Source organism: Mytilus trossulus, chromosome 12 (assembly GCF_036588685.1).
Source record: "Mytilus trossulus isolate FHL-02 chromosome 12, PNRI_Mtr1.1.1.hap1, whole genome shotgun sequence".
Lineage (NCBI taxonomy): Eukaryota > Metazoa > Mollusca > Bivalvia > Mytilida > Mytilidae > Mytilus > Mytilus trossulus.
In genome coordinates, this window is record NC_086384.1 from 21,881,531 (window position 1) to 21,907,523 (window position 25,993).

At 31.8% G+C, this 25,993-nt stretch overlaps 2 protein-coding genes across 4 annotated transcripts; one reads left to right on the plus strand and one right to left on the minus strand.

Moving 5' to 3' along the window:
- The first annotated feature begins 634 nt into the window (after nucleotides 1-634).
- Nucleotides 635-12,138, plus strand: LOC134693268 (dolichyl-diphosphooligosaccharide--protein glycosyltransferase 48 kDa subunit-like). Its single transcript, XM_063554013.1, has 11 exons — nucleotides 635-867; nucleotides 5,756-5,866; nucleotides 6,466-6,552; nucleotides 6,851-6,954; nucleotides 7,346-7,440; nucleotides 8,004-8,097; nucleotides 8,645-8,790; nucleotides 9,409-9,556; nucleotides 10,301-10,421; nucleotides 11,039-11,145; nucleotides 11,736-12,138. Exons 1-11 carry the CDS (start codon nucleotides 723-725, stop codon nucleotides 11,889-11,891), a joined length of 1,314 nt encoding a protein of 437 aa, XP_063410083.1. The 5' UTR covers nucleotides 635-722; the 3' UTR covers nucleotides 11,892-12,138.
- Nucleotides 12,139-14,621: 2,483 nt separating this feature from the next.
- LOC134693269 (uncharacterized) lies at nucleotides 14,622-22,577 on the minus strand. 3 transcript variants are annotated; one of them, XM_063554014.1, is made up of 5 exons: nucleotides 22,307-22,577; nucleotides 18,980-19,057; nucleotides 17,885-18,141; nucleotides 17,306-17,483; nucleotides 14,622-16,197 (listed from the first exon to the last, which is right to left on the minus strand). In XM_063554014.1, the coding sequence occupies exons 2-5, from the start codon at nucleotides 19,041-19,043 to the stop codon at nucleotides 16,040-16,042; spliced, it is 657 nt and encodes a 218-aa protein (XP_063410084.1). In that variant the 5' UTR covers nucleotides 19,044-19,057; nucleotides 22,307-22,577; the 3' UTR covers nucleotides 14,622-16,039. The 3 variants fall into 3 exon arrangements, with proteins under 3 accessions (XP_063410084.1, XP_063410086.1, XP_063410085.1); XM_063554016.1 differs by lacking the exon at nucleotides 22,307-22,577 and adding an exon at nucleotides 19,996-20,020; XM_063554015.1 differs by lacking the exon at nucleotides 22,307-22,577 and adding an exon at nucleotides 19,774-19,915.
- Nucleotides 22,578-25,993: the final 3,416 nt, after the last annotated feature.

Below are 25,993 nucleotides of genomic sequence, written 5' to 3' on the forward strand. Positions count from 1 at the left end.
CATTTTTGTAAACCGGATTCGTTTTCTCTCAATCGATTTATGATTTTCGAACAGTGGTACCGCTACCTATTGACAACAAAATTACTTAACGAACTGCATGTAATGTTTTAAAATTTAATCGGCTATAATAAACCAAAACAGAAGTCTTAACTACGAAAATTGTGCCAATTTATTAGAATTATAAATGACAAACTGGATTCTCTCTGATGTTAACCTGTCGGCTATACTGATCAACTGTTTTACTGAAAAAAATCATATTTAATGTTTCCTCAACAAATGTACAAAAATATGCAATGTTATGTAAATTAATATGTTTTTCTGTATACTATTGTCCAACTAAGGTGATACCAGAATAAAATGATATGTACTACTGTTGTCTCAAGTTATTTGCCTTTAAAATAAAAAATAAAAAAAAGAACGGCACATTATGCAAACGGGCATCGTGACTTTCCACTGGAAAATAATTCCTGATACTAAAATTTCTATTCAAATTGTAAACATAAATTTTTTTATTTGTGAAATAAACAGATGTATTTGTATGAATTTTATTTTAGGAACGTTTTTGGTTAATATTATATAAAGTATGACTTGGGGTTTGGTCAAATTACTTTTACTGGTACAGTGCAGAAACCAGTCATAAACTGTGTCCAATCCTTCACTTCCCTACGTATCGTAAAGAAAAGTATTCGGGTACCAGGTAAATCCACGTCGGCAAAATCAAAATGGAAGGCTACAAGAAACTCGCCGGTCTCTTGGTGATTGCAGTTATTTCCAGCTCTTTAGTATTCGCTGAAAAGAAAACTCTTGTTCTGGTTGACAACTGGTCACTACGAGAAACACATTCAATATTTTTTAGAACACTGCGAGGTTAGAAATTATAGAAATTGGTAACTCGTTTGGAATGCTACTCTATCGATAATTTGCTTGATTTTTTTTTATACATCCTCCCAATGACCCTTACAACTATTTGACAACCATGTCAATCCCTCTACCTAATACAAATGCATGTGATACTGTATTGCATGTCATTTTGTAGCACCTAGTTTATTGTACTTTGTACAGGTTGGGAACAAACCCCCTGTATGGTGATTGTACCTGTTTAGAGGGATAATCCTTCTAGAGGGGTAAATTTATTCCTCTATAGAGGATTATTTTTGTTTAGACAAGATTTAAATCAAAATAGGGCAGAATGGCATTTTCTACTTATTATGGCAGTAACCTGCAACAGTTGGAATCCGGGTCCGTTCGCCCGGATTCGCGTTTGCCATACTACCTGTTCGCCCTGATACCTGTTCACCCAGGGTCCATTCGCCCAGATTTTATTTTTTTTATTTTTGTTGTCCAGTTGCATAATTTTAAGTATTTGAACAAAATATGTCAAAGTTTGTGACAGAATACTTGTATACAATGTATTTATCTTTGTTGATATTTGTTAACAAAATAATTGTATTCGGTCATGCAATCATGAATGTGTGCAGTATAACTGAGACTAGTCTCCGAGTATAATAATAAATGAACTTGTAAATCCGTTTCATGATTTACAGTTCGTACATCATTGTGTTTCAGTGATATTGTTTGCCTTAAATTAGTGGAGAATACAGGCTTTTTCCCCTGGAGAAGAATCCCAATTTGAAGAAAAAAATGGCTTAAATTATTCCCAAAAAGACAATTTTTTTCCCAATTAGTGCAGTCTCAATAGTAATTGTACATGAATACAAACTGAAAACACTCATTTAAAGATTTTTCATGCCTAAAATGACTATAGGTGCAGATTTGAGGGTCTATTTATGTATCATCACTGATAAAATGGGGTCTTATTTTATAGCAGGGTTTGACTTGTGAAAATGGGTCTGTATATTGAAGTTTCAGTCAAATTCATGGTATATTTTAAATTTCCCAATTTGATGAAAGTGACGCATATTTTCCCAATAAAAAAGGGTAGAGGTAGTTTTGAAAAAAGCCAACAATATCACTGTGTTTTAAGCTGAATATTTTATAAAATCAAAACGTTTGAATAAACAATCCATCAAAAGACAAGTTTCACAAGAATCAGTGATCAGAATTATTTTGTCATTGAACAATTAACGATCCTAAACAAGCCATAAACTTTTGAATATTTCCCTGTTTCCATAAATTTCAAGAATATATATACCATAGAAATATCTGAAAAAGATTATTCAACTTCAAAGTCCTGTGACAATCAATATTTTTTAGTAGGGCGAACGGACTCTCTGGGCGAATGAACTCAGGGCGAACATGTTATTAGGGCAAACGTTCCCGATACCCAACAGTTGATGTACCAATTGATGTACTTAATTTAATATGCACATGCCCAGTTTGCTGCTTATCTGACTAAATATACAATCTTTTGTTCACCATGATTAAAAGCTATGATGATCAGGTAAATTCCACTCACTTATGCCTCACTGAACAGAATTTCTATTGTTAGATTTAACATGAAATTTAAAGGTCAACTTTTCCTTTTCATGTTGATCATGTTGATCAGTAGTCCAAATAATTATGACGTCTGGCAAGGCTATTTTAATTTTTTTCTGGGACGCCTGCCTACCACGGTTGTAGGAAGGCGTCCCAGAATAAAAATAAAAATAATTATTTGGACTAGTTGATCAGGTGTTCAAATAGGAATACAATAGATTGCAAGTTTTGTCACTTTAGCAGAAAACTGGTCATCCCAATTTTTAGTAAAGTGCATTTGTTGATGCATATAATGCTACAGATTATAGCCAATATAACTAGAAAATGCCATTCTCGCTTATTTACTTTAAATCCAGTGTAAATAAAAATACCCCTGTATAGAGGGATAATTTTATCCCTCTAAAGAAGGATTACCCCTCTATACAGGTATAATCACCATTCAGAGGGTTTGTTCCCAACCTGTTTCAGTTTGATCAATGCCGGTTTATTTATTAACGAAGTATTTACAAGCTAAATTTGCAAGAAATGATAAACTATTGATCATGTGTATTGCTTTGTAATAACATGAATAATGTCCAGTGGCATACATATATATGTCTTGCATATTTAGAAAAATAAACAATTTTTAGAAATAGTCTCTGATAATTAAGCCCAACTGTTTTTATGTGTGAGCATGATCTGCTGCATACAAAACTCAGATGTGGTTTCAATTCATTTGACATGTTTGAGACCTCATGATTTCATATAAAACTGGACACATTTAGTGTTTTGATTTTTAACTCAATGCATACATAGACAATTGTGACAATTTGGGGCTAATAAATATGCAGATAGACATATAGATGTTTTCTAAGAATTCATTTTAAAAGCAAATGTTAAGTTGAAGATTATGATTAAAAACTATAAATATTTAGTTAATTTTGCCATACAATGTAATAAACCAAAGCACACATTATGTCTACAAAATATTAAATATATATATATATATATATTGGTGGTCGTGTGGTCTAGCGGGACGGCTGCAGTGCAGGCGGTTTGGTGTCACGATATCACAGTAGCATGGGTTCGAATCCCGGCGAGGGAAGAACCAATAATTTGCGAAAGCAAATTTACAGATCTAACATTGTTGGGTTGATGTTTAGACGAGTTGTATATACATTATGTACACAGCCATGTATCACCATCATTGATGGCGATCCGATGGATACATCTGTTGTAGGGTTGTCACTGACTCAGACGTACTTATGAATATAATTATTTTCTGTGACTGTATCTCACATTAATTTGTAGGATCCTTTACTATAGATAATTTAGCTGATCTGTAACAATAACATCTTCATGCCTTATATATCATGTACTGTAGTACGCCGCTAAATTAAAACTGACGTGAAAAGGTAACATATGGCCACCGAAAGCTCTTTTTTGAGAGCCCAGGTGGTTGTGTGGTCTAGCGGGACGGCTGCAGTGCAGGCGGTTTGGTGTCACGATATCACAGTAGCATGGGTTCGAATCCCGGCGAGGGAAGAACCAAAAATTTGCGAAAGCAAATTTACAGATCTAACATTGTTGGGTTGATGTTTAGACGAGTTATATATATTATATATATATATTATGTAGCACTCAGAAACGTGTGACTGTCCAACCCCTTAAACGTGTCCAATTTTGTCCATTTGCCAATTACACTTTTTAAACAAATTACTTCCCTTTGTCAATCATAGACTGGCTCCATACCAGAAAAAAATGGCTTTTGCTAATGCAAAGCATGCTGAATTGATGTATGAACATTGTAATGTCATAAATAAGTAGTTATAATCTTTTAATAAACATGCTTAATATACATGTATTATCTTGTTATCTGTCACCTTTTATTCCATCCATGTTGTAAGACATTGGTTCATATTTGTATTTATACCTACATTGTATGGCAATATAATAACCAGGGTTCTCGTTAAGACGCGTATACGCGTCCTGGACGCATGGAAATCGAGCTGGACACGTCATTTTTTAAACCCGTGAGTCCCTGGGACGCGTCCTGATTGTATCCCCTGAGTCCCAGAAACATCGTTTTGCCTAGAACATTAATGATATGACATTGTTTTGACAAGAAACTAAACCGGAAGTCGATGTCGAAACATCGATGTGATGCGTAGATCAATATTTTTGACAACTGATAGATTTATAATTTACATTGTCTGCATGGTTGAACAAGCCAATGAACGGCGATCATGAGACATTTCTCAAATTGAAAAGTAAAAATTCTTTGCAAACTATTTTTTAAATACAAATGCTTGACTGTACCTTAAATGAAGTGAATATAAATCTAAACTAAATAATTAAAAGCAGAATAATCCAGAAAATAAATGAATTACTTGACCACATGGTTTGTTTTGTTTACAAATGTCACATGATCATTTTAGGCGGGAAAAATACTTGGGGAAACACCCAAGTAACAGACAACTCTGTCTTGATATTTATAGACATTTAAAATAAACAGCTGATATGATAGTGCCATGAAAGAAGTTAAACTTGGTGTATATAATTCAATCTACACTAATTAAATCGGGAAAAGGGGGTAGAGGGGAAGGGGTTAATTTGTAAAGTTATTTTTTTTTTGTAATAATTTTAATAAATTTTGGTAACTAAAAATGACAAGACAAATTCTTTAACTGAGTTTATTATTAAATAGTCCATTCATATTAAAAAAAAAAAAACCTACCTATCGCCCTGATCTTTTTTTATGGAACTCTGGCTTTGGCAAACCAACATTTTTTTCAATGTGGCCCCACATCAAGGATATGATATAGACCCAGAAAGAAGTCTGTAACATGTATATATTTTGAACAATAACTATTAAGAGGTCATATTTTTCATTGTTTTAATAAAATCTACCAACCCAACACGAATGGTTTAAGTTGTATTTCGTCACATTTCATTATATTATGACACAAAAAAAATGCATTGCAACCTGGACTCATCAAAATCTTTTGGGACTCACCATTTCTAAAAGTGATGAGTCCCAGGACTCACCATGAAAAATTCCTAGTGAGAACACTGAATAACAATTGTGTATATTAGGTAAATGACAAAAACTTTTGCCATCAGAGTTTCATATATTTATATATAAGCTTTCAGATTTAGTATTGCATATGGTCTTATGGATATACATGTAGGAAGATGTGGTGTGAGTGCCAACCAAATAACAATTTTAAAAAAGTAAACCATTATAGGTCAATGTACGACCTTCAACACGGAGATACATCATTTTGTACATGTGTATTATGATAGAAGTAAAACAAAAATTTTCTTCTTTTTTTTTCAGAGAAAGGATATGATTTGACCTTCAAGACAGCCGATGATGCTTCCCTGGCCTTGGTGAAATATGGAGAATTCTTGTATGACAATCTCATCTTGTTTTCACCATCTGTTGAAGGTAAACACTAACTAAATCGTAAACTTTGTCATGTTTATCATGTTTACACATGCATAAAGGTATTCATGAAAGAATTTAAAAAAAAATGAAAATTGTATTGAGTTAAATATTGTTCATGTTCTACCCTTTTAAATCCACTATAGCATGAATCAAACATAGTATAATCAAAAATTAAATGCAATTATATAACAGACACAATAGATAATTAAAACAGCTACATAGAATAAACACTAAATAAAAACAATGTCTACTGCAAAATCTGGCTTCAGAAGAGGCAGTCATTGCAGCCCAACAAAGTCTACTGCAAATTTTGGCAGTCATTGTAGTGGTGTGCATATATGCTGAAACAAAATGAAAACTATGTAGGCAATTAAAAAACTAAAAACAACATAGATCGTCCTTTTTTGTTGATTAGATTAACATATCCACCAAAACCTATGTGCACCTTTAAAATATGTTCACTATATTGATAACAGAGCACTCGGTCAGAAGATTTCAAATCTTGTTAAAGGCAGAGTTCATGTTGGTGGTCATGTTGGTATGTGTTGTATAGACTACCTTGTAGAAAAAATTTGGTAAAATAATTTTCTTGACTTCAGAGTTTGGAGGTTCTGTCAATGTAGAGGCTATCACCAGTTTTATAGATGGAGGGGGCAATGTCCTTGTTGCTGCTAGTTCTCAAGTTGGTAAGTACATGTATTTTGATTCAGTCTTTTAATCTTCATGTATATTCACTAAGAGTATAAAACAAAATATTGGCTCAAACAAATCTACTGAAGTGGCTAAGCGTCTTGGAGCTGCAACTGATTCATAAATAACTTATAATTTAAATTATATTTTTTTTTGCAATATTGTTTTTGCTCTTCCAATTTATTTATGTTTTGTAAGTAATTTATTTGAAATTTCCCATAGTGAGATATCATAGATGTAAGAAGTTACTAAGTACTGGCTTATGTTGCTATATCGATATTATCTTGTTTTAAGGGGACACCATCAGAGAATTGGCTACAGAATGTGGTGTAGAGTTAGACGAGGAGAAGACAGCAGTTATTGATCATCTTAATTATGACATGGCCGATCAAGGAAAAGTAAGTCATGCAAATATCATAAAAAATAATGCAATTGGTCTATTCCACTTATAGCTGCGCAACTGTTCTTTTATATGAGGGTATATTTGAAAATAAATGTAGTTATTCTTGAGAATGCATTGTCGTTCCTCATTTTTAGTCTTGACTTCTTTACTTTGAAGCCTTTTGCATGTTAAAATCATTCTTAGCGTCACAATAATATATTATCACTAGTCATGCTAGTTGCTAGTTTGTAAAATTAACATTTTCAAATGTTAAAATAAAAATTAGTTGTTATCTTATAAATTGAGCTAACCTATAAATCTGTGACATTTTAATTTTTTTCAAAAGAGATTTATTCAAAATCAAGAATAGCATGTTAACAAGGGATGCAACTCTTTATTTTTTGCAGCACACATTGATAGTTGCTGAACCAAAGAACTTGTTGGATGCACCAATGGTGGTTGGAAGCAAGATTTCCTCACCTTTCCTGTTTAGAGGAGTTGGGTAGGTATTCATTTATAAAACTTACGATAAAGTATGAACAATAGACGTATTTACACTTGTATGCAAATTTGTCCGCCATTACGTAAAATCACACAGGCTCCCATAAACTTTGACATCATAATTTAAAATATTTGACGTCACAATTTAAAAGTAATTGTTGCTTGACGTCAAAAGGTGATTCGGAGTAGATCTAAGGTCATTCGGAGGCAAGATTCAGCTAAAAACCAAAAGTGTGAATACGTTTATACAATATTTGGATGATTATGAATTTACATTTGTATACATTTATAAAACTTACAATGAAGTATGAGCAATACAATATTTGGATGATGATGAATTTACATTTTGTATAAAAAATAAGCAGATGAAGTGATTGTTTATAAGATAACTATCCACCAGAGTCCAAATGAGGCATGGACTTTTTTCAGTAAAATTGTGACACATTACCAATCTTTTAAATGTACAAAGCAGTTCTAATGGTAAATGATATCACTATACAAAAATTAATTGTGAAAGAGTTTGTAATGAATAAACATGTGCTTCATGTCTTCTTTTCATTGTAGTATGGTAGCTGACCAAGAGAATCCATTAGTAATGAATGTACTACATGCCTCCTCTACAGCCTACTCCTTCAACCCTGATTCTAAGATTGATGATGTAAGTTACACGTAACTGTCCTGTATAGGATGTTCCTAGAGGTGCAACAAATAAAAGTGATAATATTAATTACAGGGACAAAGATAAATATGTTTCTATTCTTGAAAGTATGAGGTAGACTTATTCAATGTTTTATTGACAAGTAATTTTTAAGAATTTGTTTTCCTTCAATCTTGATAAAATTGGTATAATGGCTTAGTTGGCTGAACTACCTACAGCATATTTTAAGAATCGTGTCAGAATTTGATGAATCATATTGATTTTTTTTATCTGCGTTGTACTTAGTAAATATACAGCTGAAAAAGCTTACTGAAATATTCCAACAAAATGAACAATACTCAATAGAAATACATTTTATTTATAATTTATGTGCAAGATTTCAATTATGTTACATAATTACATAAATATGATGATAACATTCAAAAAACAATTTAGGGAAATAACAACTAAATCAAACGAGACAATAATGCCATGTCTTTTACTTTGTTGTATTTATGGATTTTAGAATTAGATAACAAATAAACATATTTGTTTCTTAATTTGACAGTATCCCCATGCAGTTGGAAAGAACACCCTCCTTGTAGCAGCTTTACAGGCCAGAAACAATGCCAGAGTGGTGTTTGTTGGATCTCTTGAGTTCTTCAGTGATGAGTTATTTACATCTCCAGTACAGAACGCCATTGGCAAACAGAAGTAAGACACATAGTTTACAAAATATTTCATTTTCACCATTTCTTTTTTCTTTTTCTAGTAAAATGAATGGTTTAGAATAAGGTAAAAGTCATTCTTTGTTTACAGTTCTATTGCATCTAATTTTTTGTAAATTTTTTGCCGCTTCACAGCTTACCTGTTTCAATGATAGACAATCATGTAAATATCCATCAAACTTTAATCCATGTGACATTTTGATATTTACAAAATTTGAATCTTTTCAATATTTAACAAGGTCCATGTATATATTTTTAAATCAAAATATTTTGTACTTGGACATTGGTCAAAATATTTGTGGTTGTGGCAGTCCTGTACTGTAATATAAATCAAGGTCATTTCCACTCCTCTAAAAAAAACATTTAAGACCAATTGTTTACCCATTGTGACAAATTCAGGATAACATTATGCTCCTGACATGCAACCCTCCTACAGGGCATGTTAAATTTGTTAACTATATATTACCATGGAATATATACTTTCGGTAAAATAACTGGTCAAATTTGTTAGATTTCTTGCAATTTTTCAGACATTTTTATAATTGCAATGAAATTTACCAAAACATATGATTAATTATGTTATGGATTAAATTTTTTTTTGTAGATTTGATAAATCTGGTAATGAACAGTTAGCATTTAACCTGGCTGACTGGGTTTTCAGAGAGAAGGGAGTTCTTAGAGTAGGAACTGTTAAACACTTGAAGAAAGGAGAGAGTGCTCCACCTCAATATTACACAGTCTTTGAACAAGTGGTAAGATTGAGTTGTTTCCATTTGAAAGAAGTTACAGAAAATTAAAAAAGTTTTGCTTTCTTTGTCCTATAAACCTATATGTATGTGTTCATGTGTTTCGCTCGGTTTTGGTTTGTTACCCCGATTTTGTTTTTTGTCCATGGATTTATGAGTTTTGAACAGCGGTATACTACTGTTGCCTTTATTTATTCATGCAGTGTGTCCATTTTAATCAGTTAACTGAACATGAAAATATGTTAGTTTGGAATCAGGATTTGTCCTATGGACACATTATTGTTACCATGAAAAGTGAATATATGTTAAGCAGCTGTATTGTGTACAAATGGTACTTATAGGTTTTATACATAAATACAACATCTTTCATATGTTAAAGTCTGAAGATAATTACTTGCATAAAATAATAAAACATTTAAATTTGCTGTGTCCTTTGTTGGGATTTGCCTTTATCTGGTATGCTCAAGCTGAAATTTGAAGGCTAAGTTTGCATGAATACTTGAATAGTAATGATCAATGTACACCAAAGATAAACTTTGACTAAAGGGAGTGATATTAATTAAAAAGGATTGAACAGAATTAAGCATTTTAGAAAAGATTAATAAATTTAATAATATTTATGTGATTAAGTTGTTGATATTGACTAGCATTTAATATGGAAGCAACATCATTCAAAGTATACATCATGTAGCTTACATAAAATTGAATAACATATCTATTTTTTTACAATATTTTTTTATTTTATTTCAGTCTTATTCAATTGTAATTGATGAGTTGAAAGGAGGAAAATGGGTTCCATTCACTGCCAAAGATGTACAACTTGAATTTGTCAGAATTGACCCATTTGTAAGAACCACTCTGCAACCCAAAAGTAAGTATACCCAAGGTTTTTGATGTCCCATCAATTATAGATAGGTTTTGTCTGACACAATATGAGTTAGAGTTACTCCCCCTTTTGTTTTGGTTTAAATAGTTTGTGTGCTTTCATCAACTTAAAACCTAGAAAGGCGAACACTTTGATGCATCTGTATGCTTGTAAATTTAGGGTTTTTACCAAAATTTCAGAGTTCACTGAACATATAGGAATGTGAAAATGCTAAGTATCCTATTGACTCATATTAGTGGTTTTGAATATATATATAGGAGTAATAAGAAAAAAATTAAATAATTTTATTTGGTCTTAATATTTTTTACTGAAATTATATCTAGACAATTCAATGACGAAAAGAAAACAGATTAAGGCATGCATAGAGTAAGTTTTGAAATCAAAGTTGTTGATTGCTGAATGGGACAGAAAGTGTCAGTAAGGATGAAGATTCCTAAATATATTTCTTCTAGAAATAAAAATATATATTATGATGACATAAATATAACAAGTCTCTTTCTTTTATAATAAAAATCAACAATCATGTATTTGAAAAATATACTTAAAAAGCTGCGTTTATTTAATATTTTTGTTTTATAACAACCATTTATTTATTTTTTCAGATGGAAAGTTTTCCACCACCTTTAAGCTACCTGACGTGTATGGTGTGTACCAGTTCAGAGTGGACTACAATAGGATAGGTTATACACATCTGTTCAGTACAACTCAGGTGAGAGATTATTTAAGTGTTGAAGTATTTTCTGAATATTTAAAGCATAAACCCTCTTGAAAACTTCATATCTATGTTTCAGACTCATGAAAAATTATTATTAATCAACTCTTGTTAGCAGTTCTTCGATACATTCTACTTATGAAAAAGATAGGGTTTCATTAAAGGTTTCTCAAGAATAAATGGATAGAGCACTTAATAGATTTTGTAATCAACAAAAAACATTAAAAAAAAATTACAAGTGCAAGTATGAAATTTCTAATTTTTTATATTGGTACAAACTTCTCAGGAACTTGTGTAAATTAACAAGGATTGTGTACCTACGAATGTTGTGATAAAAAAACTATTTCCATTATCATGGTATCTTTTCTGCATCCTTTTTATGAATTCAAAAGTTTTATAGTAAAAATATCTGTTTAATAAGCTTGTCAAATGTTAAGCTGGTCAGTTTTCAGACTTAATTATATTCAGCTGATTTCTTCAAACACTCACCTTTAAAGGTAGTACAATCCTGTCCTAAAAAACATATATTTTACTGTTTGTATGTATACATGTTAATTCCAGCTAATATATAGTTCTTTTTATTACAGGTATCTGTGAGACCATTAGAACATACACAGTACGAGAGATTTATCTACTCAGCATTCCCATACTATGCTAGCGCCTTCTCTATGATGGCGGGAGTAGTCCTGTTTAGTATAGTCTTCTTACATTTTAAAGATGAACCAAAAGAAAAGAAGGAATAACAAACAGTTTTAGTAGTTTACAAAATTTTTAGGTTTATACTTTTTATCAGTTACAGTTTGTTTACTTATCTTCAAGTATATTTCACATTAATGAAAAAATGTTTGGTTTTTTTTTTAAGAAAAAAATATGTCACATTTACTTTTCATGTTTATTTCTTTCATTATTTTGGTACACTGACTTTTGACTTCAAGATAAGAAGACTTTTGTACACATTTATTGAAATAAAATTTCTACTTAAATAATTCATCTTATATATCAGTGTTTTAAAGCGCCTGACTATAGTGGATGTAGAAATTCAAATATCTGATTTTCATTTCTCGGGTTAAAGTTGAAGATTCTTGTATTAGGTAGTTACTTCCCTTTATTTAGCATGCTTAAGCATGTCTAAATCCTTTGATTTTAATACATATGACTCAACAAAGTTTTCATCCAGTCTGGTTTTAATTTGTTGTCATCATACTATTGCCTTAATTTTCTGATAATAATCTAAAGCAACGTATAGCCTTCAACAATGAGGAAATATGAACGGTGTAGTAAGCTATTGGTCCATTTAAGGAATATGTTAGCAGCTGTACACCTGTAACCATTATTGAACCTGTAACTTACAGCCGTTGTAATTGAGTATGTACCTAAAGTTAATATCTCAGGTTAGCTTGCTTGCCAGCTGAACTGTGAAGTCAGTATAAGTTAGGTAAACTACATTTCTACATTGGTTAGAGGTATAGGGAGAGGGTTGATATCTAACAAACATGTTTAACACCGCCGGACTTCTCTTGAACTGAATTTTAATGTGCATATTGTTATGTGTTTACTTTTCTACATTGGCTAGAGGTATAGAGGAGGGTTGAGATCGCACAAATACGTGTAACCCCGCTGCATTTTTGCGCCTGTCCCAAGTCAGGAGCCTCTGGCCTTTGTTAGTCTTGTATTATTTTAATTTAAGTTTCTTGTGCAGTGTACAATTTGGAAATTAGTATGGCGTTTATTATCACTGGACTAGTATATATTTGTTTAGGGGCCAGCTGAAGGAAGCCTCCGGGTGCGGGAATTTCTCGATATATTGAAGACCTGTTATTGACCTTCTGCTGTTGTTTTTTATTTGGTTGGGTTGTTGTCTCTTTGACACATTCCCCATTTCCATTCTCAAATTTACCCTACTTTAAGAAGACTAGTCCGACAGATATTCAGTCTATCTGTTTGTAGGACTAGGCAACTTCGATATGAGGGTATTATACATTTGAAAGGAAGAGTTCAGGGACAGATGACTCATGTATACCCAGTATGTGATAAAAAAATCCCATAAAAGTTATTTGAAACCAAAGGATAGGTGGTCAATATAGATGACTTGATAAGATGGGATAAAGGTTTGATATAAAAATGTTGTCTACAATCACATGAACCCAGTAAGGAATAAGGTATTGATAACATTAAGAATTGGGAGTAGGAATGCATTAAAGAGACAACAACGTTTACCTGACCAAAGAGCAGAAATCAGGCAAAGGCCACTATTGTTTCTTCAATACAGTGAGAAAATTCAGCACCCTGAAAATATTTTTGTTTCATACTCCAATGGAGCTTTATTTTTTTTACTTCGACCTCATTTTCACGGCTAGATTCTAAGTGTAAAGTTTTTGTGTTTTTTGGTCTTCTTTTCTTCAACTATAAGAAATAGAACTACTATATTTGTTGTATGGCAGAATTGTAAGTTGTATGTGTCTGTGGATGAAATTGTCGGGTTCTATTGTCTGTTGGTATAAGTTATTCTGATTGTGTATTGCGAAAATATGGAGAACTTTAATAGAACACTATTAGTCTAGTTTTAAGTCTGCGTTGTTCTAAGGTTGGCTAATTTAAAGTATTGAGCATGACTAACGCTTCTGGTGTTGTGAAAACGATTACAGGCATATCTAGCAGCCCGACGGTGAACCATCTAAAGTTTATTGCATTGTTCAGCAGTATGAGGGTTCCAAACAGAACAAGCATATTCTAGTTTTGGTCGGACAAGTGCTAGGTACGCCTAAGACTTCATGTTTGTGATTGATGTTTTTAGATATTTCTTCTTAATAAGCCTATAGGCTTTTATTTGCACTACCAATGATGTTGTTTGCATGCTGGGTCCATTTTAAGTTGGATTAAAGTGTTATACCATGATATTTAGTGGAAGAGACAGATTCTAGGGTTAAGATGTGGAGAATGTATTTTTCTTGTTTGAGGCAGTGAAAACTGTACATTTGTCAGGATGGAAACGTATAAACGTTTTAAGACCACAAGACATACTTCTCTAACTGCCTTGTTTTAAAGAAAACTTTTGGGATACTTTTTAATGAATATCACCAAATTAAACTTTGTAAACGTACAAAAATGTCTGATAAAGACTCACATAACAGAGTTCTCAAAAAGTAGAGTCTGTGAGTCCTGAATTCATGAAAATCTGTTTGGACTCATTTTGAATACTGGTGAGTCCAAAGATGTATCGTTCAAGATCATAATAATGTTGTATCATCTGGGCACATGTATCATTTAGAGCGAATTTCATAATGCATGTAGAGTAAGAATTTAATTAACTTGCTTGCTGTTAAAAATTTAAAAATTTTAAATTTTAATGTAATATATGCAGGTTTAACTATACACATACTACATGTACTAAAAAACATCATGCACATAAATGGGGCGTAAAAACATAGTATCTTCCACTGCAGAGGCCAAATAGTGTGAAAAAACAACAGATATATGAAACATGTTTTATTCAGTAGCAAAACTAGTCAGTAAAATCTACAATGATTTATGATCAAATGTTTAACAATTTTTACACAATGAAAAGTTGAAACCTTTTTTATTATACATGATATCGATTGCAAGATATTTTACATTGTACAGAATTCGGAAGGTTCTAAGTTTAACTCTGTAAAGCAACGCAGTTAAATGTAAGCTCCAACCCGTAAGGTTAAGATAAAGATGTTTCTTTAGGACTAGAAATTCGCTTAACTTGTTTATATTATGAAATTTTACTCAAAAAAAAATAACCAATAAATGTTAACCTTGAAGGACAATAAAATGTGAAAATATACAATTAGTATAAAAAAACAACAACATTTGATTGATAATATCATAGTATTTTGCAAAACATATGCATAATTAGATAAAACAACTCAGTCTGTCTCTTATTTAGCTTATTCTTGCATAGAGATCGTTTAATTTATTGAAAAAATAAAAGATGAAAGTGACATGTTTTCCTTTTTTGTGTTGTATTTTTAAGAAATATTTACATCAATACAACATTTTGTTTGAGTTTTGTTTTGTAGATGTTAAGGGCAAAATAAATTCCCTTTTCTTTCTACTAGAAAATGAATAAAAAAAAAATCCCATGCATGTCCTTAAAACATGAAGTATAAGATTATAATTATTCTTTTCATCTAAATTTTCCTAGAAAAATCCGTATGAGTTTTTATGGTAACAAGGAATGTAAATGAATCCGTTTGTTAAAAGTAATTAAAAAAATCCAGTAACAAATACATGTATCACATTTTAAATGTATATCCACAATTATTGCATTTAAAAATTCATCAACAAACAAACATTCATATCTCTCAACACAGAATCCTTTATATTCCCTATAAAACAACATACATATGTTACAATTTCTTATAGAACACTAATATAAAATATGCAAATTAGAACAGAAAGAAGTGAAAAAATACACAATAGTCGTCTGTAAAAAGACATGTTCAATTGATATATTCTCATCACAAATATATATGGTCTTATCATATTAAAAAACAAAGATTCAATGTTTAAATAATAAAAGGCTAATATATTCATATACCTCTTTCTTGGCTTCAGAAATGAAAGACCCGAAAAGATCGGTACTTTTTTAAAACGAACCTTATACAGTAGATTTCAATGGTACATATCCAAAAATTCTAAATTTTAACAATACAATCAAAAAATTCCATAAAATATTTTATAGTAGGCATGGAAATAAAAGTGTAGTTATGGTGGTGGGAAACAGATCCACATGTGGTTTGGACTAACAAAGATGTTACAACTTATTATGCATCTCTGCGAAAATAACTAACATCTTTTCCTATTATTGTGTCCGACACATCTCGTGGATTTTCCCTGAAGTTACAACCTAAACACATAACTATTAACAATCACGTTGTTGTCTGTATGTAGGCTTGTTCTTGTAGTATTGGTAAGACACAAACATGATAATTAGGAACATACAAGCCAGAGATATACCAACGACCACGCCTATAATTCTGTTTTGGTTCATTTCTGCTTCAATCTCGTCAAGTTTTTTGCCTAAAAAAAATAAACAAAAAATAAGATAAAAACCATATTGTGTTGTGTTACTTAAAAAAAAAGAGGCGGAAAAATTATTAGGGGGGGGGGGGGGAAGTTGGAAGCTCACATGAATAGAATCGAACAGCATAAGTCCAAAACAAAAAATGGAAAAAAAGACAACAAATTTAAAAGACAAAAAATAGTCTACAAAACAGTAAGTAAAAGTTCAAGACTGAGCAACACGAGCAAATTAAAAAAAATAGCCAAATGTTTCTGCTTTGTTTGCAGAGCCTCGTCCATTTTGCTGTTCCGCATCTTTACTTTTTCCATAATTACTCCAATTATATTTTAGTTATACTTCACAACAAAGATGTGCTATCACGAAAGACAGCTGTTCATGCTGTATATAGATATATAAATAAATAAAGTTGTAAGCAGAAACATCGAAACAAATGTCATATCTTATATTTGAGAAAGTGTGTTGAACTACAGACTAAGTACTATCGAGCTATTACTCAATTATGACCCTCACTATTTGTTTTCAACAACAACAAGCTGACGTGTGATGGATATAAAAACACAATACAAAGTGAAGCACGAAGTTTAGTACCATATTAAGGAAACTCTGACTTTTCAATGTCTATGATCAGCAAATTAGGGCAATTTCAAACTTGGTCATAATGTGAAACACTGAATAAGTATTCGGTAAATCGAAAGTTTACATTTCTGTATATTTTCGAACTTCATTATTGTCTGATCTTTATTTGTATTTTTTGCGTATTTTTTCGCCATTCTCTATGATTTGTTTTCATTTTCAATTTATTTTATTTTCTTTAGGGACTTCGATTGTCGAGTGGTCTAAGTAATCACTATTGTAATCACTAGTCAGTCAACACTGAGGTTGCGAGTTCGAATCTCGCTAGTACGGGTGCACTCGACTCCAATCTTAATTGACTAGGGTTGTCAGTCGTCAAAGGTCGGTGGTTTTCTCCCGGCAGTCGGACTTCCTCCACCAACAAAAACAGGCCGCCATTAAATAGCGGCGTAAAAAATACAAAATATCAACATCAAATATTTTCCATTCTGTAACCCCCCCCCCTTTACATACTCCCTCATAAATACATACTGGTACTATCTTTGACTGGATCAAATTCTCCTGACGATGTTTGTCTACATTCTGACATGACTGTCATATTAAATCCATAATTACTAGCTGTGGTTTTTGGGTCCTCTAGTACAGAGATCTCCAAAGATTTAGACTGTGTACACCAGGCACCGTAAATATTGGTGAAACAACTAATCTCCTGTAGAATAAAACAATTCATTATAGTTTAGCACCGCTTTATAGCATATAAGCACGAACAGAAACAACAAACTTATCAATTCAAAGCATCCGGAAAAAATTGCAAGCAGCAGCTGACAAATCAGACACTTTCTTTTTAAAAGGTGAAACCGTTTTCTTTGACTTTTTTTTAACCTTTCTGTTTTATATCCAATGATAATTAAGTTTAAGATCATGATGGTTGTGAATTCACTATTTGTTTTAAATGTTTTCTCTTAAATTGTACACAATAAACCAGTATATATAAAAACAAAATCTGAAAAATAAGAGATTGTGAACGATTGCCATCTTCCTTCTATAGATTTTTTTTATTCCATCCACGATTATTTGCTTTATATCTCAATTTTGTACATTATAACTAACCTTAGACTTGATTCCAAGTACATCATACGACGTTCCTGTTAAGAAAATCTTAGCAGTGCAGGAGGACATTGTCATCTGATTGACAGCTACACAGAAAGATCTGTAGGGACAGTTTGCTGAGGTGTCCTCCATGGCGTGGAGCACGATGCTACAAAAACCATCCTTAGCATTACCTTTAGAGTGAATGCTGAGTTTTTCTTCCTTGGCCATGATTATAGGCTTTTGTCCACAATCTGTAGATCCAGAGCCCAAATTTACTAAAAAAAAGTAACATATATTTTGTAACTTGATTACTTCATTTCTCCCTACAGTATTAATGCTTTAAAAAAGTATTATATTATTTTTTTAAACAAATAAACAGTTTTATTAGAAATTGGTAAATTCATATCCCACAAAAAAATTATGCATGTGTCTGTATTTACTCTTTTATCTAGTATTGCAGGAATTTTTTTCTTGATCATTAGACAATTCTTTTTTTGACAGATTAAAAATGTTGTGTTTTATTCGTGAGCATTGTTTTAGACTTGAAATGATTGAGAAATTGATAATAATATTATATACATTTGCTTTTATTATTGCAGTGATCAGTATGTTAACCACTAGCATTTCTTGTTATTTCGTATCTTTAGTTTCATTTCTCTTTGGCGTATACAACACATCTTATTGTTTTTATATATAAGACATCACGGTGTTACACGATTCCTGCATCAGCTTTAATAGACGATACGGATATAAAATAAGAGTTACTAATGAGCCTCTCCTCCATTGTCAACTACGGGTCAATGTGAACTGTTCGTAGAGTCCGAAAACGTCTTGTTTCAATAGAAGGAATGTTTTTCCATTCCTTTATCTTTTAAATAGCTGTAGACGAGACCCAATTTATTAAAAAAAACTCGCCAGTTTGCTTATTAAACTTTCTTGGTTTGTTCAGCCTTTCATACGTGCAATGTCTTTCAAGTAGTCATGAATACGGAAACTTGTTTTCTTCATCAAGAATGTTGTCTGGCAGAAGAAAACTCTCGTGTTTTAGTCATTTAATACTCACAAAAATTATTTGTTTCAGTCAAAGAAAGATAACTCTAATTAATTTCTTACCTTCCTTATCTGCATAGCACATTACAATAACAATAGCAGACACTAGTAGGGTAAATGTTGCCATCTCGTCTCTTATTTCTGAAAATAAGTAATAACATTTTGTAGCAAACTATCTTTAAAACTTTAGTGCCTTTACATAACATATTATGTCTTTCCAAGTTGTAGGTAAAAAGAAAATACGGTCAATTTAAAATAGTTTCCAATATTTGAAATGTTGAATAATTCATTTTTAGAGGAAACGTCGTTAACTTAAGTGTTCTTTGTGTTTCCCATTTTTATGACATATTTTGTTGTATCTACATGCAATTAACCTGTCGGACTGAATATGAGGAATATAATTCTTTATTAACGGAAATTCGCGGAATTATTAATTCCTGAATCATAATTCCATTTTATCCCTTTATTAAAGTTTAAAAGATTATCCATTTCTATGTAATAGAAACAGAGAATTTGACGATTTAAACAAAGGCAAGAATGAATAAGTACGTACAGATTGTTTTCATTTCTCTTTAATTCTGTCAAAACTCATATATTATGTTTTATGAATGATATATTTTATAGTTCAAATATTTTTATCCGTCACAAATTGGACATATTTAAAAAAAAAATCTGTAAAAACATGACTATGCTAAAGTTTGATTTTTGAGTTGACCCGGCATAATCATGATAATGATATAAATTAAGACTAAAACAAAAATTAAAATAAAATACAATTTGTTTAAATATACACGAAAAAAATATGTATATATTTCTGATTACAACAAAATTAATAACCGAAAAAAATGTCAACCAACCTTTCAGCCTTCCTTAAATTGTTAAACATAAATAAAAGTTTTACGTCTTGTCATAACAAACATGTAATGTTACACAATTTAGGCTATCTGCCATTGTTTACTGGTCAATGTAGAGTCATTTATTTGCCTTCACTGTCACTTGTGACAATAACCTGGGGTGAGGGGGACATGCAGGGTTTTTCTTTTCATTTTGAAATACAACAAAAAAAAGTAAATTTTTACCTGAAAATGTTCAAATCCCTGACATAATTTTAACTTTAAATAATACTGTTTTTTGTCAACAAAAACGTTAAATTTCTTCCTCGTTGTACTGATTTAAAAGCAACTCGGTTTGCAATTTACTTAATTGAAAATGTCCAAGAAATTATTGATTTCAGCATGTACCTAGTACTAGGTATTATCTAAAGTTATGCAATTACAATGTGCTATAGAATTTATGTTTAATTATCTATTAGAAAAATACCAATATAGATATTAAATCCACCTGCGTGTGAAACACAAGTATATTTAAAGTTCGCCAATTATATAATATCAGAAATTCATTACAGATTACTCGTAATGGACTCAGTTTGGTAATACACATAGCAAGTATAGGTTTTTTTCCAATTTCGTTAAATCGGTCACCTATACAATATGATGAATGTTCTGATGGAATGTATATACTCCCAAAAATAGTATCTTGACAAAGATGAAAATTTTGAACCACTAGTAATTGAAAACATACATAACAAGTTCAGTTTGTTTCAAAATTTGTAGAGTCTGTTTGCAAAAATACAATTATATTTTGTATGTGTATCTATTTACCATCATCAATATCACATATTTATTTACAAGTTGTCTCCCCCTTAAATACGGATTAAATAAAGTTTCATTTTTTAGGTCTATACGTATTAGGTTTATGAGAATAAAGATCATTCATTCATAAAACTATTTCCTCGCTTCGATCGACGACATTCTTTGAGTTTCGTCCTTTTTTTCTCAAATTTTGGTTCCAGTTGTTAAGCCTCTGCTATTTAATTTTGCACTTCAACGTGAAACATAGCGAATGATGAACTGGACTGATAATAATTGCTTCATATTGGTCCAAAAGACGAACAATTGATATGCATATCCAGGACGGGGACAAATTATAAAACGAATCAAGAGAGCACATTTAAAAAACAATATTAAGATTTTTATCATAATTAAATATGTGGCCATGTTTAAAAAGAAGTGAGGCCGATTTTCAGTTTTTATTTCACACAACGGCTTTTTATTTAAATCATAGTTCAAACAATTCTAAAAATCACAGTGTTACAACTTCTTCTATCCTAATGGAAATTTAACTTACTTTTGTCTCCAATTAGAATTTAAACATTCAAAAATATCTTGAGTGACATTATATAGTCACTGGCGGATCCAGTGGGGGAGGGGGTGTTCCTGGGGTTGAAACCCCCCTTTTTGGCCGATCAATGCATTTGAATGGAACCCCACCCCACCTTTGTCCTGAGTTGCGACCCCCTTTGTAATTGTCTGGATCCGCCCCTGATAGTGCTGAATAACACGATGACCTCACGGATAGGTGTAATAGTGTTGAAAATACTTCAGGAGTAGGCCCGATAAGACCCCCTTTTTTTGGCCCCAAAATAAAAAAAAGGAGATGTGGTATTATTGCCAATGAGACAACTGTCCACAAGTGACCAAAATGACACATACAGTAACAACTACAGGTCACCGTACGGCCTTCACCAATGAGCAAAGCCCATACTGCATACTAGTCAGCCAGAAAAGGCCCCGATAAGGCAATGTAACAAGCAATTTCACCAAGTTATTGCAAATCTCAACTTTTAGATGTTTATTGGACAGCAAAATACTTGTGTTACATAATAATGGGTTGTTATTTTAACAATACAATGCATCAGGTACTAGCATCATTATTTCATGGACAAAATAAAGAAAACTTCACAATATTAGTATATGTGCTAATTTTAAGACCTTTTTTTTTGTCTCAAAATGGAAGAGGACGCACTTTTGTTAATTAAAAACTTTTGATATTCAAATATATATATATATTATTGTATTTAATGATGATAGATGATATGTTATAAATGTTGATTAATTAATCTGTGAGTGAAAAGTATTAGTGGACATTTGTGCTCCCTCGCTGTCTTGTAAAAGCTCATCTGCGACTCGTTTGGCAGGACTTTTTATAAAAGAGATCTTCTTGAAACGTAGAACGATATCGTGACTCTCTGAAACACATATAGGCATCAGACTTGACGGTCCCATTTCAACTAGGCATTTCAAGTTATTTATTTTTACATAGCGCGGAACCAAACGATGCCCCTCAAAAGGTCTTTCTTGTCAAGGCATTCTTTTTTACACTTAAAATAAGATGTTTTTCTATCTTTCGATCTAAGGACTCTTAAGGGTTCAAAGAAAATGCCAAAGAAAGAATACAAGATAGATCGATGGACGGAGCTCACAGACAAAAATCAGATAAACTGTAGAAAATAAAGAGATCGAAGAAGCTGATTAAGAAAATAAAACTTACCTCTCAGTTTGCCTGTCCTATATGTAATTTAGCAAATGTACCTTTGAAGGTCACCTCTGTTTCGAGTAGTCCTCGGGCTATATCTCACTCATAACATACTGTTTCACCTTGTCATCGAACAATTGACTTTGACTAATGTCCAAATGGAACAGGAATTATTATCATATTTTAGATATAAGGTAGTGATCTCAGACTAGTGTGTTAATTTATTAAATGTGGCTTTGTTTATACATGTGTGATTTATACCAAAAGATAACGTTATTGAACAGTTTATCTTTAAAATACCTTTATGGCTGTTGGGGAGGGTATTTGCGGACTAACCTTCAATATATCAAGTGCTTATCATAGGATATTGATTTTAACATATAATTACCATATTGATATTCTTATCAGAAACTTCTTAGAATCTATCATTTAAGATAAAACTAGATAACAAACCAGCTGATTCGGATAAATATTTAAGTACAATTCTACTGTGTGTTTCACGTCCAGTAGTTCAAATCGGATTGTTTTGTGATAGTATATCCCAGGGACATATAAAAAGTATATATTTCTCTGTATATACCAATGTGTTGTATTTAATTTTTTTTTTAAACTATTTTACTGTAGATTTTGAGGTATTTATTGCCAAATACTGGCATTTACCTTTTCAAAATTGAGGGACGTATATATAGAAAAACGTACAATTGCTTTGTAAAAAAAACCCGTAATTTACGAAACGATATTCAAGATTTCTGCCTGCTATCCCAATAAACGAAAATTGAGGGAAAAAAAATCATATCCATACTGACAACACACTGTCTGGGACTTTTATAATGAAGTTCAGGTGCGGATCCAGCCATTTAAAAAGGGGAGGGTACTAACATGGGATAAAGGGGGAGATTCCAACCACATGTCCCAATTCAAATGCATTGGTCGTCCGAACAAAGGGGGGTATCAACCCCCGGACCCCCCACCCCACCCCTGGATCCGCCACTGAAGTTAGTATAATAGTCCGATCCGAGACACTGTTGAATGCTATACGCCGATATTTCGGATACCATCTCCTATTAAACGAAATGTCTTATATTCCTTTAAGCAAACCCCTGTTTCTCACACCCCATTTTCAAGTATGTCTATGATGTTTCGGGCAATGTACGTCTTATTCAATGAGGATGGAAGTGTTTAACGACCTTGATCGGCTATATGCACAGCCCTCGTACAGTCTTATTAAAATTTAAGGTTTTTTTCCATTTTTATATTCTCCTCATTTAAAAAAAAACACTGAAAAATTACTATGGGAATATATACCATCTTTTCAAGGTTTGGCATGTTTAGTCAAGGAGGTTATCTCTTATATATAACCTCCTTGGTTTAGTGAACCACAAATTTAAACCGCCATGACCAGTGACCGTGAAAGTATATACCTAAATGAACAGGTAACACTGTCCCATAAATAAAGGTCACAGTTAAGTTCGCTGTGAGGAAACATTGGGTTTATAGATGTGACTGTATAGAAAATAATAAAATTATTAAAGACAAGTTTTCAACTGATGCCGGCTGGATATTATCCATTCAATTTTGTTTTCGGACATAAAAATTTAAAATATCGACCTTTTTTCATTTTTAATGTCTAAAAAGATGGATATCATGCGAGAGATATTCATACATGAAAAAAAAATGTATTACATGACACTGAAACATCTTTCCTCTACCAACAATCTTCAACAGGACTATGATCTTTCATACCATCAGAATCCTTCATTTATGTCCATTAATATAGAGAGGGGAGTTGAAAGAAAAGATTTTCTCGCTACATTGAAGACCTGTTGGTGACCTTAAGCTTCTGCTGTTGTTTTTTATTTGGTCGGGTTGTTGTCTCTTTGACACATTCCCCATTTCCATTCTCAATTTTATTTCCCAATCTTGAACTTCGTCAAAATATTTAGAAAGATTCAGTACACCGTTTTAAAACTGACTGTTTCTTGAATTCTGGTATCTTTTTAGCGAAATGTCCAGCATAATACTTAAAGGGAAACTTCGCAAAAAAATCAAAAATTGATATTATGTCCATTCTGTATAAAAATGCTCAAATTTATAAATATTAAAGTTTTATTCCGCTAGATAAGAGATCACCATCGATTTTAAATTTTGAGTATCAGTTCGCGGCCTTCCGCCATTTTGTTATCTTGTCCAAATAAAAATCACGATATGTCTATAAACCACAAAGAAAAAAAACTACAGTAACCGATGTAGTCTTAATTACGTGTCGATATCTTGTCAATCGTACGGTTGTTTTATCTGACTAACTTACTTGATACGGACAATGTTCTTATTTGTTTAATAACCATATAGTCTGTTATTTTTAAACTGTTTATATTGGAATCAGTTAAAAAGTCAAAGTTCAAATCATAAATAAGTGTTCCGTGAAAATTGTTTTCGAAAATCTAATTCGTTCATAATTCTTTAAAGTAATATACTTTATTCAAATAAACAAGGATCTTCGCTCCACTGATCACCCGCATGGCTTAAGGTATTACTCCCAAAGGTATTGTGAGGGGTGTAAGGTGACACGTCCAGGTATTCAAGTGATTTCCTGTCGGGCTTGCAAGTTCATGCATCGTTTCACTTCTGTAGGTATTGATCAGTGTACACGGCCGATAACTTATGTCTGAACTATCAGGTGCATGTATAATATACATCTCTGTCTTGCGTGTCCGAAAGTGATATAATATACTAGTCATTACTTAACTCATACGCTTGTTTATAAATAAAATTTCTGGTGTAAAGAATATTATTTATAAAAAAAAAATGATACAAAAAAAAAAAAAAAAAAAATTGAAGATATATACAAATATACGTATTTTTTCCAAGGGTAAATTTGGGAAAATCAGAGACATATAATTGTATTATATGTCTCTGGGAAAATGTAATATTTACTCGTTGTCAATAGTAAAGGACATAGTTGGATCGGTAAACGGACAGAAAGTCACAGGACAAAAAGTCACAGGACATAAAGTTACAAATTTGATAGGACGAAAAGTCACAGGACAAAAAGTCACAATTATTTTTTTGACAATTGTTTGAATATATAAGAGAAAGATCTTGAAATATTTTCTTTTTATTACATCTATTTATTTTTCAGTGTAGGACATTGTTCATAAGCTTTGTTAAATGAAAAGTTATCAAATTTTAATCATGCAAAGGGGACATTTCTTGGCACCATGAAGCCATTTAAGTACAAAGTCACTTTGACATTTTGTTTTCAGAACAATTATTTGTTCATCATTGATATTTATTGAATAAATTTTAATTACAAAGTTGCTTTATATATAAGAGTTCAAGAAAAAAACAAAAACTTTGTTTTTAAAACTATTTTTTCTTATTTAAAGAAAAATACTCTAAAAACTGAATTGTGACTTTTTGTCCTGTGACTTTTTGTCCGTGACTTTTTGTCTGTGACTTTTTGTCCTGTGACTTTCTGTCCTACATTCGTTGGATCATTCCAGAAATGTTGATTAAAAAAATGTGCGCACTTGTCGACGTATCATTTATACGCCCGGATAGAAAGTTACGGAACTACTGTGCAATTTAAAATATGTACATGTATACATTGAACATAAGAAAGAAACATACATTTTGTGCAAATTGGGGTAAAAGTTTTGTAAATAGACTAGTCCACGTATACTAACTATGCATATCCTTGCG